The sequence below is a fragment of the Agelaius tricolor genome, unplaced genomic scaffold (genome assembly GCF_023055355.1).
Source record: "Agelaius tricolor isolate 1412-34295 unplaced genomic scaffold, bAgeTri1.0.p SCAF_1, whole genome shotgun sequence".
In the NCBI taxonomy this organism is placed as follows: domain Eukaryota; kingdom Metazoa; phylum Chordata; class Aves; order Passeriformes; family Icteridae; genus Agelaius; species Agelaius tricolor.
Genome location: NW_027269261.1, coordinates 94055057 through 94067107, shown reverse-complemented (window position 1 = coordinate 94067107; position 12051 = coordinate 94055057). Strand labels below are relative to the sequence as shown.

The 12051-nt window shown below is 40.3% G+C and overlaps 1 protein-coding gene across 1 annotated transcript in view; it reads left to right on the top strand.

Annotated features, from left to right (window-relative positions):
- Positions 1-1189: 1189 nt before the first annotated feature.
- Positions 1190-12051, top strand: part of SH3BGRL2 (SH3 domain binding glutamate rich protein like 2) — a 52392-nt gene continuing 41530 nt past the window's right edge. The window contains exons 1-2 of the mRNA XM_071417393.1: positions 1190-1328; positions 1603-1772. Coding sequence (XP_071273494.1) covers positions 1190-1328; positions 1603-1772 — 309 coding nt within the window. The remainder of the gene's footprint in view (positions 1329-1602; positions 1773-12051) is intronic.

Sequence of the window (12051 nt, the reverse complement as noted above, 5' to 3'; positions counted from 1 at the left end):
GGTATTGGCTCAAACCATATCAAGAGGTCCCTAGGACATCAGACATTTTGTGATTCTGCAGTACCAGAATACATATTGTGGAGAAAGAATGCTGGAGCTGATGACACTGGTCCTACTAAGAGAGTGTGCCATTTAAATTCTCATGTATGTGTATCTCATGTCTGTATGTTTTGATTAGGACTTTTATTGTAGCATCAACAGTCAACTGCTGTTGATTAACCCTTTTACTTCTTATGAGCTTCCTTGGCATACCCTATTGCATTTTAGGACTCAGTCCCAGATCTAGATATTTGGTTCTGGTTTTGGATTTCAGGTTCATGAGCTTGCATTTGTGATAACATCTGAATCAACAAAACCGGACAATGTTTTTATCTCATCAATTGATCAGTCAGTCTGTACAATAGCGCTGTTACTTTTATTGTTTTTCACATTAGCAGCAATTTGGGTGTCATATTGCAAATTTTATGTACAGCGATGCAGTTCTCCTCAAGGGCATTGATAAATGTATGGAAAAAATTCATACCCAAAAGATTCTTCCATACGTTTGAAAAATATGCAATCCCTTGAAATGAAAACACTTCAGTTATAGTGTATTTTTATGACCTAGTTTTTAACTGGTTTTAAAAATTAACATGTAATATGCTACATTGATTTTGTTTATAGTTGGATTTTAATGCAAGATTATGTCAAATATTTGGCAAAGACACTATTTCAGCCACAATCTTCATTATCAGTCTAATGCTTAATCTCATTAAAACAGTATCAAATTTGTTTGACAGTCTGGGTTCCTGGGAAATTGTGTCGACTGACATTAATAAACCCGTAATCCGTTAATTCCTTCATTAGTATCCCATATCAGCATTTCTCTTCGTTTGCTTGATGACACTTGCTAGCTAAAGCTGCCTGTAGCTACCCAGGCGATTATATTTATTTCCTGAAAAAGGTGGTTCAACATTAACTTTTTCTATACAAGGTCTGAAATTCAAATTACCGCGGTGCCATTGCCAAGGGCCCTGCCAGCAGAAGCACGGGATTGCCGGGCACGCCATTTTGCCTTCGGTTTCTTAACCCTTCTCCACTTCCCTAAAGGCGACGGAAGGCTTTTGCCGCCGGCCCTGGCTGCCGGCCCCGGAGCAGCGGTGCCCGCTCCCGGCGGGGCGGCGGGCGCAATAGCGTGGCCATGCTCTAGATGGGGCTTCAGCACCGGCGGAGGCAGCGACTGAAACCGGCCCTGAAAGGCCATGGAGGGGTTGGAAACAGCGTCGTCCCGCCTTTAAATTTATCCTTCTTCCTTCCATCCAATTGTCTTTTTTCACAAGGCTTTGCTAGTAAGTAGAGGCATCCCTCCAGGACGGAAGTTGGAGCCAGTATTGTTTAATGTCTTTATTTCTGAGCTGGCCGAGGGATGGAGTTTGTTGGGGCTTCGGGTATACATTTCCACTCCTGAGGTTTGGCTCTTGGGCTGGGGGTTGGTTCCGTGCCTCTGCAGACAAGAGTGGTCTCCAAAGAGCTGTGGAGGGGGTGCAGCTGGGGCCAGCCTTGCCATCGGCAGCTGCTTTCGGCTGGGTGTCTTGTGCAGATGGGACCTCAACTCATGCACAGGCAGCGCCGTGGCTGTGGAGCAGCCTGGTGACCGCAGGTCTGGGCTGACGCCATCGCCGCCCCGGCCCGGCCCTGCTGGCTCTGCAGGCCCTGCGCCGCTGGCCTCAGCCAGTGGGACCCTGCAGTCCCCACTGGCACCCTTGGGGACTGAGGAACCCCATGAGACGCAAGTATGGGCCAGGATGCAGCTCCCCAGAAAAAGCCCCGGGATCCTAGTGATGAACATGGCTCAGCAATGTGCCTTGGGATCTCCAGTACAAGAAAAACATTTAAAAACCTGGATTGAATCCTGTAAAGGACCACCAAGCCAGTGAGGAGCTGGAACACAGGATATTCAAGGGGAGGTTGAGGCTGCTGGCTTTGCTCAGCCTGCAAAGAGTTGCTTCAGGGAGAACTTAGTGCTGTCTGCTGTTACCTGCAGTGGGGAATGGGGGAGATTTATCCACACTCTTCCCGAGGTGGAAGGATAAGAGGCAGCTGAATGCACATTGCAACATGGGGAATTCTGACCAGATGCTAGGAGAAAAATATTCACCATGAGGGTGGTCAAACACTGAAGAAGGATGCCCAGAAAAGCTTTGGCATCTTCAGCTTTGGGATGTTAAGACTTTAACTGGATGCAGCCCCAGGCAACCCAACATAGTTGCCCCTACTTTGAGCCGCTTGACAGATGGCTCCAGAAGTGCCTTCAAACTATGTTAGTCTGTAATTCAGTGATTCTGAAATGGTGTTGCTGTTTCCAACAGTGTGCCCTGGCCTGCACTGCCTCCCAAAGCATGCACAGGGATCATTGGGGAGAGTGCTAGCTGAACCATGAACACCATAGCACTGGCTGTGGTCAAATTTTCACAGGTAAGGAGACAGAGTTACAGTTCTGAAATAGTTTGAGTAAATAAACACAGTTTCCTAAAATATAAATTCAGAAAATTAAAATACTTTTTTATTTTCATGCAAGTGCTGTTAGCTCATTCATTCTGTTAATCTGATTTATGACAATAGTTACCAATGTGAAATCCTGATCCTTCTCAGGATGTGTTCTGGATAGGGATCATCAGTGGCTTGTACACACCAGTACAACTAAATATAGACATCTTTTCATTAGCAGAGATATTTCCTTTGTACTTTTGTAGATTGAAACCTCTTTTTGAAACTGAAATTTAAGAACTGAACTGAAGAGTTCTTAATGTCTGACTGATTTCCTGTAATAACACATTTAGCTAATTACTAATTCCTTATTCCTGTTTAGGATCCATTCATATAAAGATTTATGAAACATAGTGACTTTAAGGATTGTTAGTTTTCCACATACAGAGGACAGAATTTACTTTATACATATTTTTAAGCAGGTTTTCTGGAGAAACTGAGAAAGCTGAGAATATTTCCTGCACCTTCCAAATTCACAGTGTTGTTCCTTGGGAGAGAATGTAAGCCAAAGGAAGTGAAAATACCCTGCCATCAGCCTTTCTATGTTTAATCTATTAGCCACTCAGCTGAATAATGTATTATCTGTCACACAGTGATAAGCAGCTTAACTCTCTGAGATCATATTAAATATGTTCAGTTTAGCCTAATTCTGCAGTGCTCCATGAGGAGCCACCCTGATGTCCACCTGGAGTGCAGCCCTTCTGAACCCAGTGCAGCTCTGCACAGGGATGGGACACTCCTCCATGGCTAATGGCCTTAAAGGAGAATATTCTGACTGTCTTTCTTTTTTTCTTAAACCCTTTCTTCAATTCCTGTTCATGCACTTTGAAGAATGAAATATTCAAGCGAGCCCATGCCCTAGAAAACAAAAATATCCCTGTCGCAGATCATCCAGAAGTTTATAGGTTAGAACTGCCTTGATCTCATTTAACAGGCTGTGCTGGAAAAGTATGTTTTAAAAAGAACTCCTACCCTGCATTTTCCATACTTTAAAAGTACATCTATTTAATATTTCGTTAATAATTCAGTGGAAGTTGGACATCACATCTACTCCCTATATTGTCTTTAATTACATGTAAATTTCATGGTTTTTTCCTTGAAAAAAACCGCGAGGCCTGCTGAAAGTCCTGACACTAATACTTAGGTAAGGTATCAGTCTTTGCCTTTTTTTGCCACCTTTCTGAGGCTGATGGGATAAAGACTGTGTAATGACAGATCCTCTCAGTCCTTTCTCCACAGTGACTCCAAGTGTTCCTGGCACGGATGCATGCACTCCTTGGCTGTTCAGGGAGCTCCATCTGCAGCTCAGTGATCACAAGCTGGATTTTTACCAATAGATATAAATAGGTTTGATGGAGATGATGAATGTGATAGTCATCCCTAGACAGTCACTGCCGAGAAAACCGCAGAATTATTAAAAAAAAAAAAAAAATCCAAAATGTTTGCTTTTTTGGAGGGGCAGAAGGGGGACAAACTGAGCTGGAAAGCAGCAGTTAAGGCAGATGTAGAACTTCAAAATAGTATTAACTGATATTAATGTTGACTAAATAGAATAAATACAGCACTGGCTAAAATGCAGGTCTACCAATATTGGTGGGTGACCCTGAACTAAGAACTGGTGAATACTGCTTGTGGTAGAAAAAGTAGAATAAGCACAAGTTTCTGCTTTTTACTCTTGACATTTCTGTTCAATCTTTGCATATTTTAAAACACAATCAGAGCCCTCAGTTCATCAACTTAAAAAAAAGGCTGTTGCTCATGTTTTTTCTCCTTATAAATTCTAAAATGACTATTTTAAGGGTATTGCATGTACTCCTTTTGGTGGAAAATTACATTTGACATTGGAGTTAAAGGTCATATGACCTCACACAAGTTGGGTGCCAGTGCTGAGAAAACTGAATAGAGTGGTACAATTTCCACAGGATTTAAAATTAACCTCATTGGATGATTGGCTTACATTTCTAATCCGATATGTCAGGCTAAATATAGACTTTGAAGACAATTTCTTTCCATGCAAATAATCACTGCAGGCTAAAAATGAGTAAAAATTTAAATGAAGAGAGAAAAATACTAAATTAATAGACAAACTACCATCTTGCTAGAATATTGACCTGAAACTGCACATATAAAAGGTGCCTGCAAGGAGGAGAAGGCAAAAGGAGAAAAAAAATAAAGAGCAAAATTATTATGGTTGTGTATATATATTTATAGAGGGAGAGTTCCTGATGCTGTCAGCAATTTCTGTCAAAGATCCATCTTCAGAGGCATCACTGTTGACTTTCAAACATTTCATGTTTTATTACTGCATTTTAATAATTAACTATGAATGTGTCCCTGAATGATCTGCAGGGTCAATGAATCATTCATTATTACTAAAACAAACCTTTTATTTTCCTTTCCGAAAAAAAGCAAGAAGACAGAAAAACCTTTAGAAAATAACTAAAGGTTAGGAAATATTTTAGGAAATGCTACAAATCAATACTGCAAAAAACTCCAAGGTCACAGAAGGAAACAGAGAGTTGGGAGATGAGATTAAGACTGTATGCAGGGTTGCTTTTTTGTTGTTCTTGTTTTTTCCTCCTTTAGTCTTCTGAACTCCTGAAGAATATAAATATCATAAAATACATTATCTAGGCAGATGTAACTTGAATTTAGTAAGTCCATACTAATATTCTGTAGATAAGAGAGATGCTTCTATGCAAGAACCAGCTCTATGGCACTAAACCCCTTTGGAAACAGTCTTTCATTTCCCATATTAAAACAAGACATGAATTTCCATGTGACAGACAAAAAAAATATTTGCTTCACTGACAAATGTTCCTATCTCTGTTGGAATTCAGCAAGTTCCAGACACAGGAGAAATATTATAACCCAGTTTACTTGGTTTTATTTGTTAGTGTAACTTGTACCAAGAAATATAAATAGCCCTTAGTTCCTGAGGAAGCTCACAGCACTGTTTTTGATCAGTCTCATGAGAAATTTGCTCTGAATATGTAAAGGGTTTATTCTTAATACATGAATTCCAGCCTGTGAGAGAAACTCTGTCTTCAGACATGATCTTGATAATATCCTAGGCCCTTAAAAATCATTCTCATTTGTTCAACATCTGTGTTGAACCAGATGCAATTCCAGAATAAGAGGTGATGCAGCCCAGCCTTGGAAGTGGCAGCAACATGGAGACAGTGTGAAGATACCACAGATAAAGCTGAATCTGAGTAAGATGGAGATGTCTGGAGGTATGAACACCATGTTTAACATTTATTTACTGCTTGTAATGCTTAATGGCTACATCACAGAAAGTGACAAAATTGAAAGATCCTAAGAGAAATATTGTGATAGAGACTGTCTCTCAGAAGTTGCTTTCAAGAAGATATGCAGGATGCACATGATTCTCTGATTTTCTGCCTTGGTTGGCAGCTAAAATCAGAACCAAGCCAAATTGCTCTAGGCCCGTGTCTCACCACTGGGTCATGGAATAGAAGGTTTGTAAGGCCCTTGCCAGTCACATTCTAAAAAGAAATCTGCTATTGCTTTCATGATGATTCACAGTCGTCTCCCAGCCTGAATCTGCAACCCATGTTGTGGAGTATCTGTCTTTCATGCAGATAGTCCCATTTATTTCACTGAATGCTATTTGTCTGAGTGAGGTCTACTCAATGGGAATAAGGACTGCAGCTGCAGACTTTAGTGATTCAATGGGGATTTGAAATGAAAGATTTGAACTGGCTCTGTGGGTATATGAAACAATATTTTTCCCTTCTGTCAAGTCTTCCATGAGGTCTTTGTTGAACCCTTGCTAGTCTTTGAACTGCTGATGATCTGCGGAGGAACGCCCCACACTGGCCTCCAGGGCAGCCTATTATGGTAGTCCAAAAAGTCTGAGAATGGGTCTGTTGCATGTCCTATTATCTAGATTCCATTGAAAAATACTGCATCCAATTATGACACAATTGTGTTGAGTTTAATATTTCGCAGGCTTTCCTAAACTTTAGTTATCATCATTAAAAAGTTAGTATTGAGTCGAAGTTACCTCCTGTTGTTTTAAATAGTACTGGCTGGGGGTGGAGGGGGTTTGCATGTTGAAAGTAGACATCACACTTAGGGCCTGATAGAGCTGTTATATCATATTTGTCCATTTGTGGACAAATTGTTGTCAAAAACCAGCTTCCTGTATACAAAAAAGAAAATTTAGACAAGTAAGGTCTTTAAAATACTGTAGCTTCTTTGTCAGGAGTTATTTAAGAGCAGCCTGTGCTGACCATGACTAAAATAGGTTATGACTGAGACTGGTATGCTGTCAAAATAGGTTTAGCAGCATACTTGCTTGGCCATACCTTCATTAGTTATTTTATATCTGCTATTCTGAAAGTAATTTTTGTTCAGTCTAGCTGCATTTAGAAAAAAATCAATGGCAGCTTTGACATGCTTACCATGCCATGCCATTAGCAGAGCAGCAGACTTGACCCTGCTGGCTGCATGATGTCTGTTGCTTAGTGAAATAGAAAGTATATCTTGAGAAGATGGTTCTGATGGATCAAAAAAATATTTCTTGCAGCAAGATTAATTTTGCTAGCCTCTCCTAGCTTCTCATTTTGATCAAGCTATGCTTGTTTTACAGATTTCCTATGAAGAGCAGTTGTGTGTCTTTCATTATCCTTTTCTACTTAAGTAAAAAAAACTCCAAACAAATGGGGCTGTATAAGCTTTTTGTTCTTACCATGCAATTCATGCTCTGACAAGTCTGGAAGCTGGCCTAGGCTGAGCCTTCACTGACAAAAGTCATACATACTTATAGTGTCAACCAGCAATTCTCTCAGTGGAAACACATGGATGCAAAAAATGTCATTCTTTTTCTGCAAAGAAGAGATGGTAAGATCAAATGTGGCCAGGGTAACAGTACTGAATTTTGTAGCTGACTTTTGGGAATTGATAAAAATCCCACTTAGCGTTTTCACCACTTTACATTTTACCACTGAACAACAGTTGCAGGTTAATTAGCCCCCTATGGAAAATGCTACTTTCCAACCACTGCCTCCCCAGTACCTTTATAACAGGGCAAAATAAATTTCAAGTAGTTCTGAGATAGAGTAGCAGCTGGACCAAAAATCTGATCAGGGAAAACTGTGCAGAACACAAGACATGGAAATGCAAAATGAAACCAACTTATTCTAAAAATTTAAAAGGAATAAACAAATATTAGCAATTTTTCAGGGTTACCCTACCAAAGAATACAAAATGTACATCTACTTTGACAGGCAGGTCCCTGTTTAGGTCAAAACAGTTTGGATTGAGACTTGTAAGGTGATGCATGGAATGACATGAATGATTTCTCTACCCATAACCTGACACACTGTTTGGTTTCTCATTTATTTGGCTGTCTTTTTGTTTGGCTTACATTGCCTCCTACATGTTCCTTTGTTCAGTGTATTGGTTGCAGAGGTTGTATCTATGTTAACCTGATGGTGCCAGGCCAGGCACCTGGTTACCATTCTGTGTGCTCCTGCTCTGAGTCCATATCTCTTCAGCTTCTGCCCAGGCAGTAAAGGGTCCTCTTGGTTCAAACAGCCCAGGACATTGCAATCACTTCCCATGTAGGTCAATACAGCCTGTCTGCAGCACAAGCCTAATTACTGCTGCCACTCTCTCCTTTGCTGCCTTCTCCCTCTACCAGCTTCAGCTCCACTTGCTAGTCCCCTCTCCAGACTGGGTCATCCCCTCTCCAGTTTGGGAAACAGAATGTCTGTAATTTCTCCACTCTTTCATTCTCCTTGGCCCCTGCCCAAGAGGCCAACAATGCCCAATGTCAGGGCTTCACTCCCTGGGTCCAGAAGAATGCCAGCAGGTTGGCTACAGTTGTCTGTACTGTTTCCATGGAGTTAAATTCATGCTGGTTGTGCCTCCTGTCTGTGGGGAAGGGCTCTGTCAGCTCTGTGTCACCTTCTGCAGGAGATGGGCTACACCTGAGACAGGATAGGGGCCAGCAGACCACTACTGGCCACCCACGCTGCATGTGTGGGACACCTTTGGCCTCTGAGATGAGATTAAAGGTGAGCCAAAGATTTTTTTCTGATGGTTCCTAAAGATCATCTCAAACTTATAACCGAGTACAGTCTTGTGCCCCCTCAGTGGGAGAGTGGCCTCCATCTGTGGGTTTGAACCCATGCTTGAAATTCAGAGCACATATAGTCCTTATCCTCAAATTTACTTCAGCTTTCCACATTTGAGATGCTTCCCTACCTCTCTGTTCTGTGAAACATCTAAAAAACTCCTAAATACTATAAAAATAATAACTAGTCTTAGTTCATTTAGTGCATACACTTTAGGAAAGCTGCCAAAATTCATGTACTCAACTGCTCCTTATTCTCCACAAGATTACTCTTTTTGTCCTTGCATGTGTAAATATTATTGCTGACCCACTTCTGCATCCTGCAAGAAATTAGTCTTCTAAAGTACCTTGTCAGAGTGGAACTGAACAGATATGGGAAAACCGCTGAAAAAAAGCCAAAATGGATGTGGTGGTAGATTGTTTTTCTGAGGACCTGGCAGAAGATCCCTCCCAGAAAGGGCTGGCAGGAATGTAAGGCTCCATGGCTGTTCTTTGAGTGCACTTCACATCCTGAGTACTTGCTAATTTAGGTTTCATTGGAATGGCAGATGGGGAAATGAGATTTGTGGGGGATTTCATCCCTCATCCTTCTGCAGTAATGTAGATTACTAAATGTTGTTCAAATCAGCAGAAATATGAATGCAAACCTACTGGACTTGACATTGTTGTGCCTGATTTGCTGGCATTATCTTGTGCTAAAGTGTAGACAAAGTAGAAGGCTTGACACTGACTGAAACCTGCCTGAATTCCTGCTCCTCAGTCAGAGCCACCACCTTCAATAACAGTGGATCATTAAAGACACAAGCAGAAAATGAACTCTAGAACTCCTTACACAATGTAGCTGGAAGCTTAAGGAATGATGACTGATTTATACAGAACATGAAAGATGTTTTAATCTCCAGGTCCAGTTGACTGAACAAGTCAGATGACTGACCTAGATCAGATGTGGAACTTCACAGGAAAATGTTTTTCTTTTCAAATTTCTTCGTGTTAGCAATTCATGGAGGGAATCAAAGCAGCCACAGATTCTAAAACTAGTCATGTTTTAAATAAAGAGCAGCAGATTGTGACTTCAGTTAAAGAGCAGACCCCGAGAAGAATGGACTCATACAGCTTTGTAATTATCTAAGTACATTTAGATTTAATGGCATGAATGAAGGTTTACTTAAGATCTCTGGAATTTTTAAAATTTGTTTGTTTGTTTGGGTTTATTTTCTTCTGTCAGTTATAAAGAGACGGCACAGAAATAATTCTGAAATGAAGAACAGATGTATATCTCTGCTCTTCTCAACATGCCACAAATTCATAAATGCAGGAATCAATAGCTTTCTCAAAATTGTTCCAGCTCTGTCTCTACCCAAGAATCTACTTTAACACATGTGCTTCATCGTAGCTTCAGAGTAATTCAAGTCAAAAGAGAAAGAGCTCTATCTTGGGATGTTATCTCTAAAATCTGACTGTGGGAAAAACTGAGAAATGCTCTGAATGTAAACTTCTGGCCACAGTGAAGGTTCTGGAAAGAACAGTCTTGGATGAAACTGAGTTTGTGATTGAGAAACATCAATGATTGATAAAACATCCAAAAAATTTTGCAAAGGATAGAGTGATCCTGACTAGGATCTGCTTGACCTGTTGTGCATGTAGAGGAGGATTCATAGGAGTATGCACAGCCCACAGCTGCAGCACATTTAAGCACAATGGAGAAAATGTGCCCTGGAGGTTACTTCTGTGAACAAAATGATACTTTAAAAATACAGTGGCTTCTAGGATGTATGCAGAGAGTTGGGCTCCAAGCAGCATTATCTCCTGTGCTTTCAAGCTGTGTGTGGCCAAGACAGCTATCAGCCACAACACTGAGTGCCATTACTCAACAAATGAAACAGTCCTGTACTTACATTACATTATCTTGGCCATTTTGTATGGTTTGGAGCCTTGCAGTTATCTTTCTCTGGTGTTCTGCACTGCAAGAGCAGCTGATGATACTCTGTTGAAGCTGGAGCACCGTCTCTTCTCTACCCTTTAAATTCATTTTCTTCTCCCTACTATGACAGTCACATTTCTACAAAAAAAAGATTGATCTGAACTGTCAGAGCTTTTAATAGCATTCTAAACCTGTAATTTGCAAATGTTTTGATGCTTGGAATTTTTAAAAAGTTATAAAGACCTCTTTAGAAATTTGAAGTATGTGGACTGAATCTATATTGCAGAATCTATGAGATTTTACTGTTTCTTAGCAATATTTCACAGAACCCAGAGAAATAACTGGTAATAACAACCCACGGACCAGAAAACTTCTAAAATGCCTTGGAAAGACTGCTTCTTTCAGGTGGAAATAAAGCCACCTTAGTAATTTTTTGAGTCCTGAACATAATATTTTGTTTGTCCCGTATTTTTATTCTATGCCTGTTGCATCTTACTATACAATTACCTTTTATCATAACTAGAATGTTCTTTGTTCAAAGTTGTACTTTTATACTTCTGTTTTCACATACTCATGCGCCTTGTACTTTGTTACCTTAGCAGCAGCAAAGTTCTGTTTAATCTTCCATGAAGGTCTGGCATAACAATGAATCATTCTTACCACGAAATCTTTAGAAACTACCCCTGCCCCCATAAATTCTCATTGTCTACTCCAGTCTTTCTGTACCTCCTGTAAACATGGGAAACTGCTCATAAATAATTTTAGCAATGTTTTTAATTTATTACATTTCCTCTACTTAACTAAAAGTTCATACCACTTTGTCTTCAAGTGTCCAGAACTGTACAATAGAAATGGAGTTATAGGCATGGCCTCAGGACATTTACCAGCAGCAGCTGCAGGACAAAGGGTGATGTCCAGTCTTAACCTGTACAGTACTTGAAAATGCAAAACATCACAGGGTGATGTCCAATAGGTTTTACACACACAGAGGAGCAATTCTCTGCTTGGGAGCAAGACGCTGCTCTACAAGCTTTAAAATCTTCAGCTTCTCAGTGCAACATTTATTTTTCCTACCTTTCTGGATTACTTCCACAACAAACTAGCTTCATTATGTGTATGGAAAGACTGGCAAAAGAGAGACATGAGAAAGCTGTCTGGATTTTCAATTCCCATGTTGCATCAAAGTTGTTACTGAAAAGTCCTAGGTGCAATATTTTTAGGCCAAAATATTATAAAAATACTTAAAAATTGAGAAATACAAGAAAATTCATTGCAATACAGGCTGAGATTTTTCAAAATCAGTTCCAAAGAGTGTTTGAAAGGATCCTTTAATTAAGTTGTTGCATTAGTTATCAAGTTGAATGTGGGCAGGGAGCCCCCTACTCTTTGATGGTTTCTCTAAATATGTGTGGAATAAAGATGCTGAAGCTTTGGCTGAAGCTGTGCCAAGTGTGATAGAGGGAAGATCTTCATGAGCTCTGGTACTTTAGCTCCATTT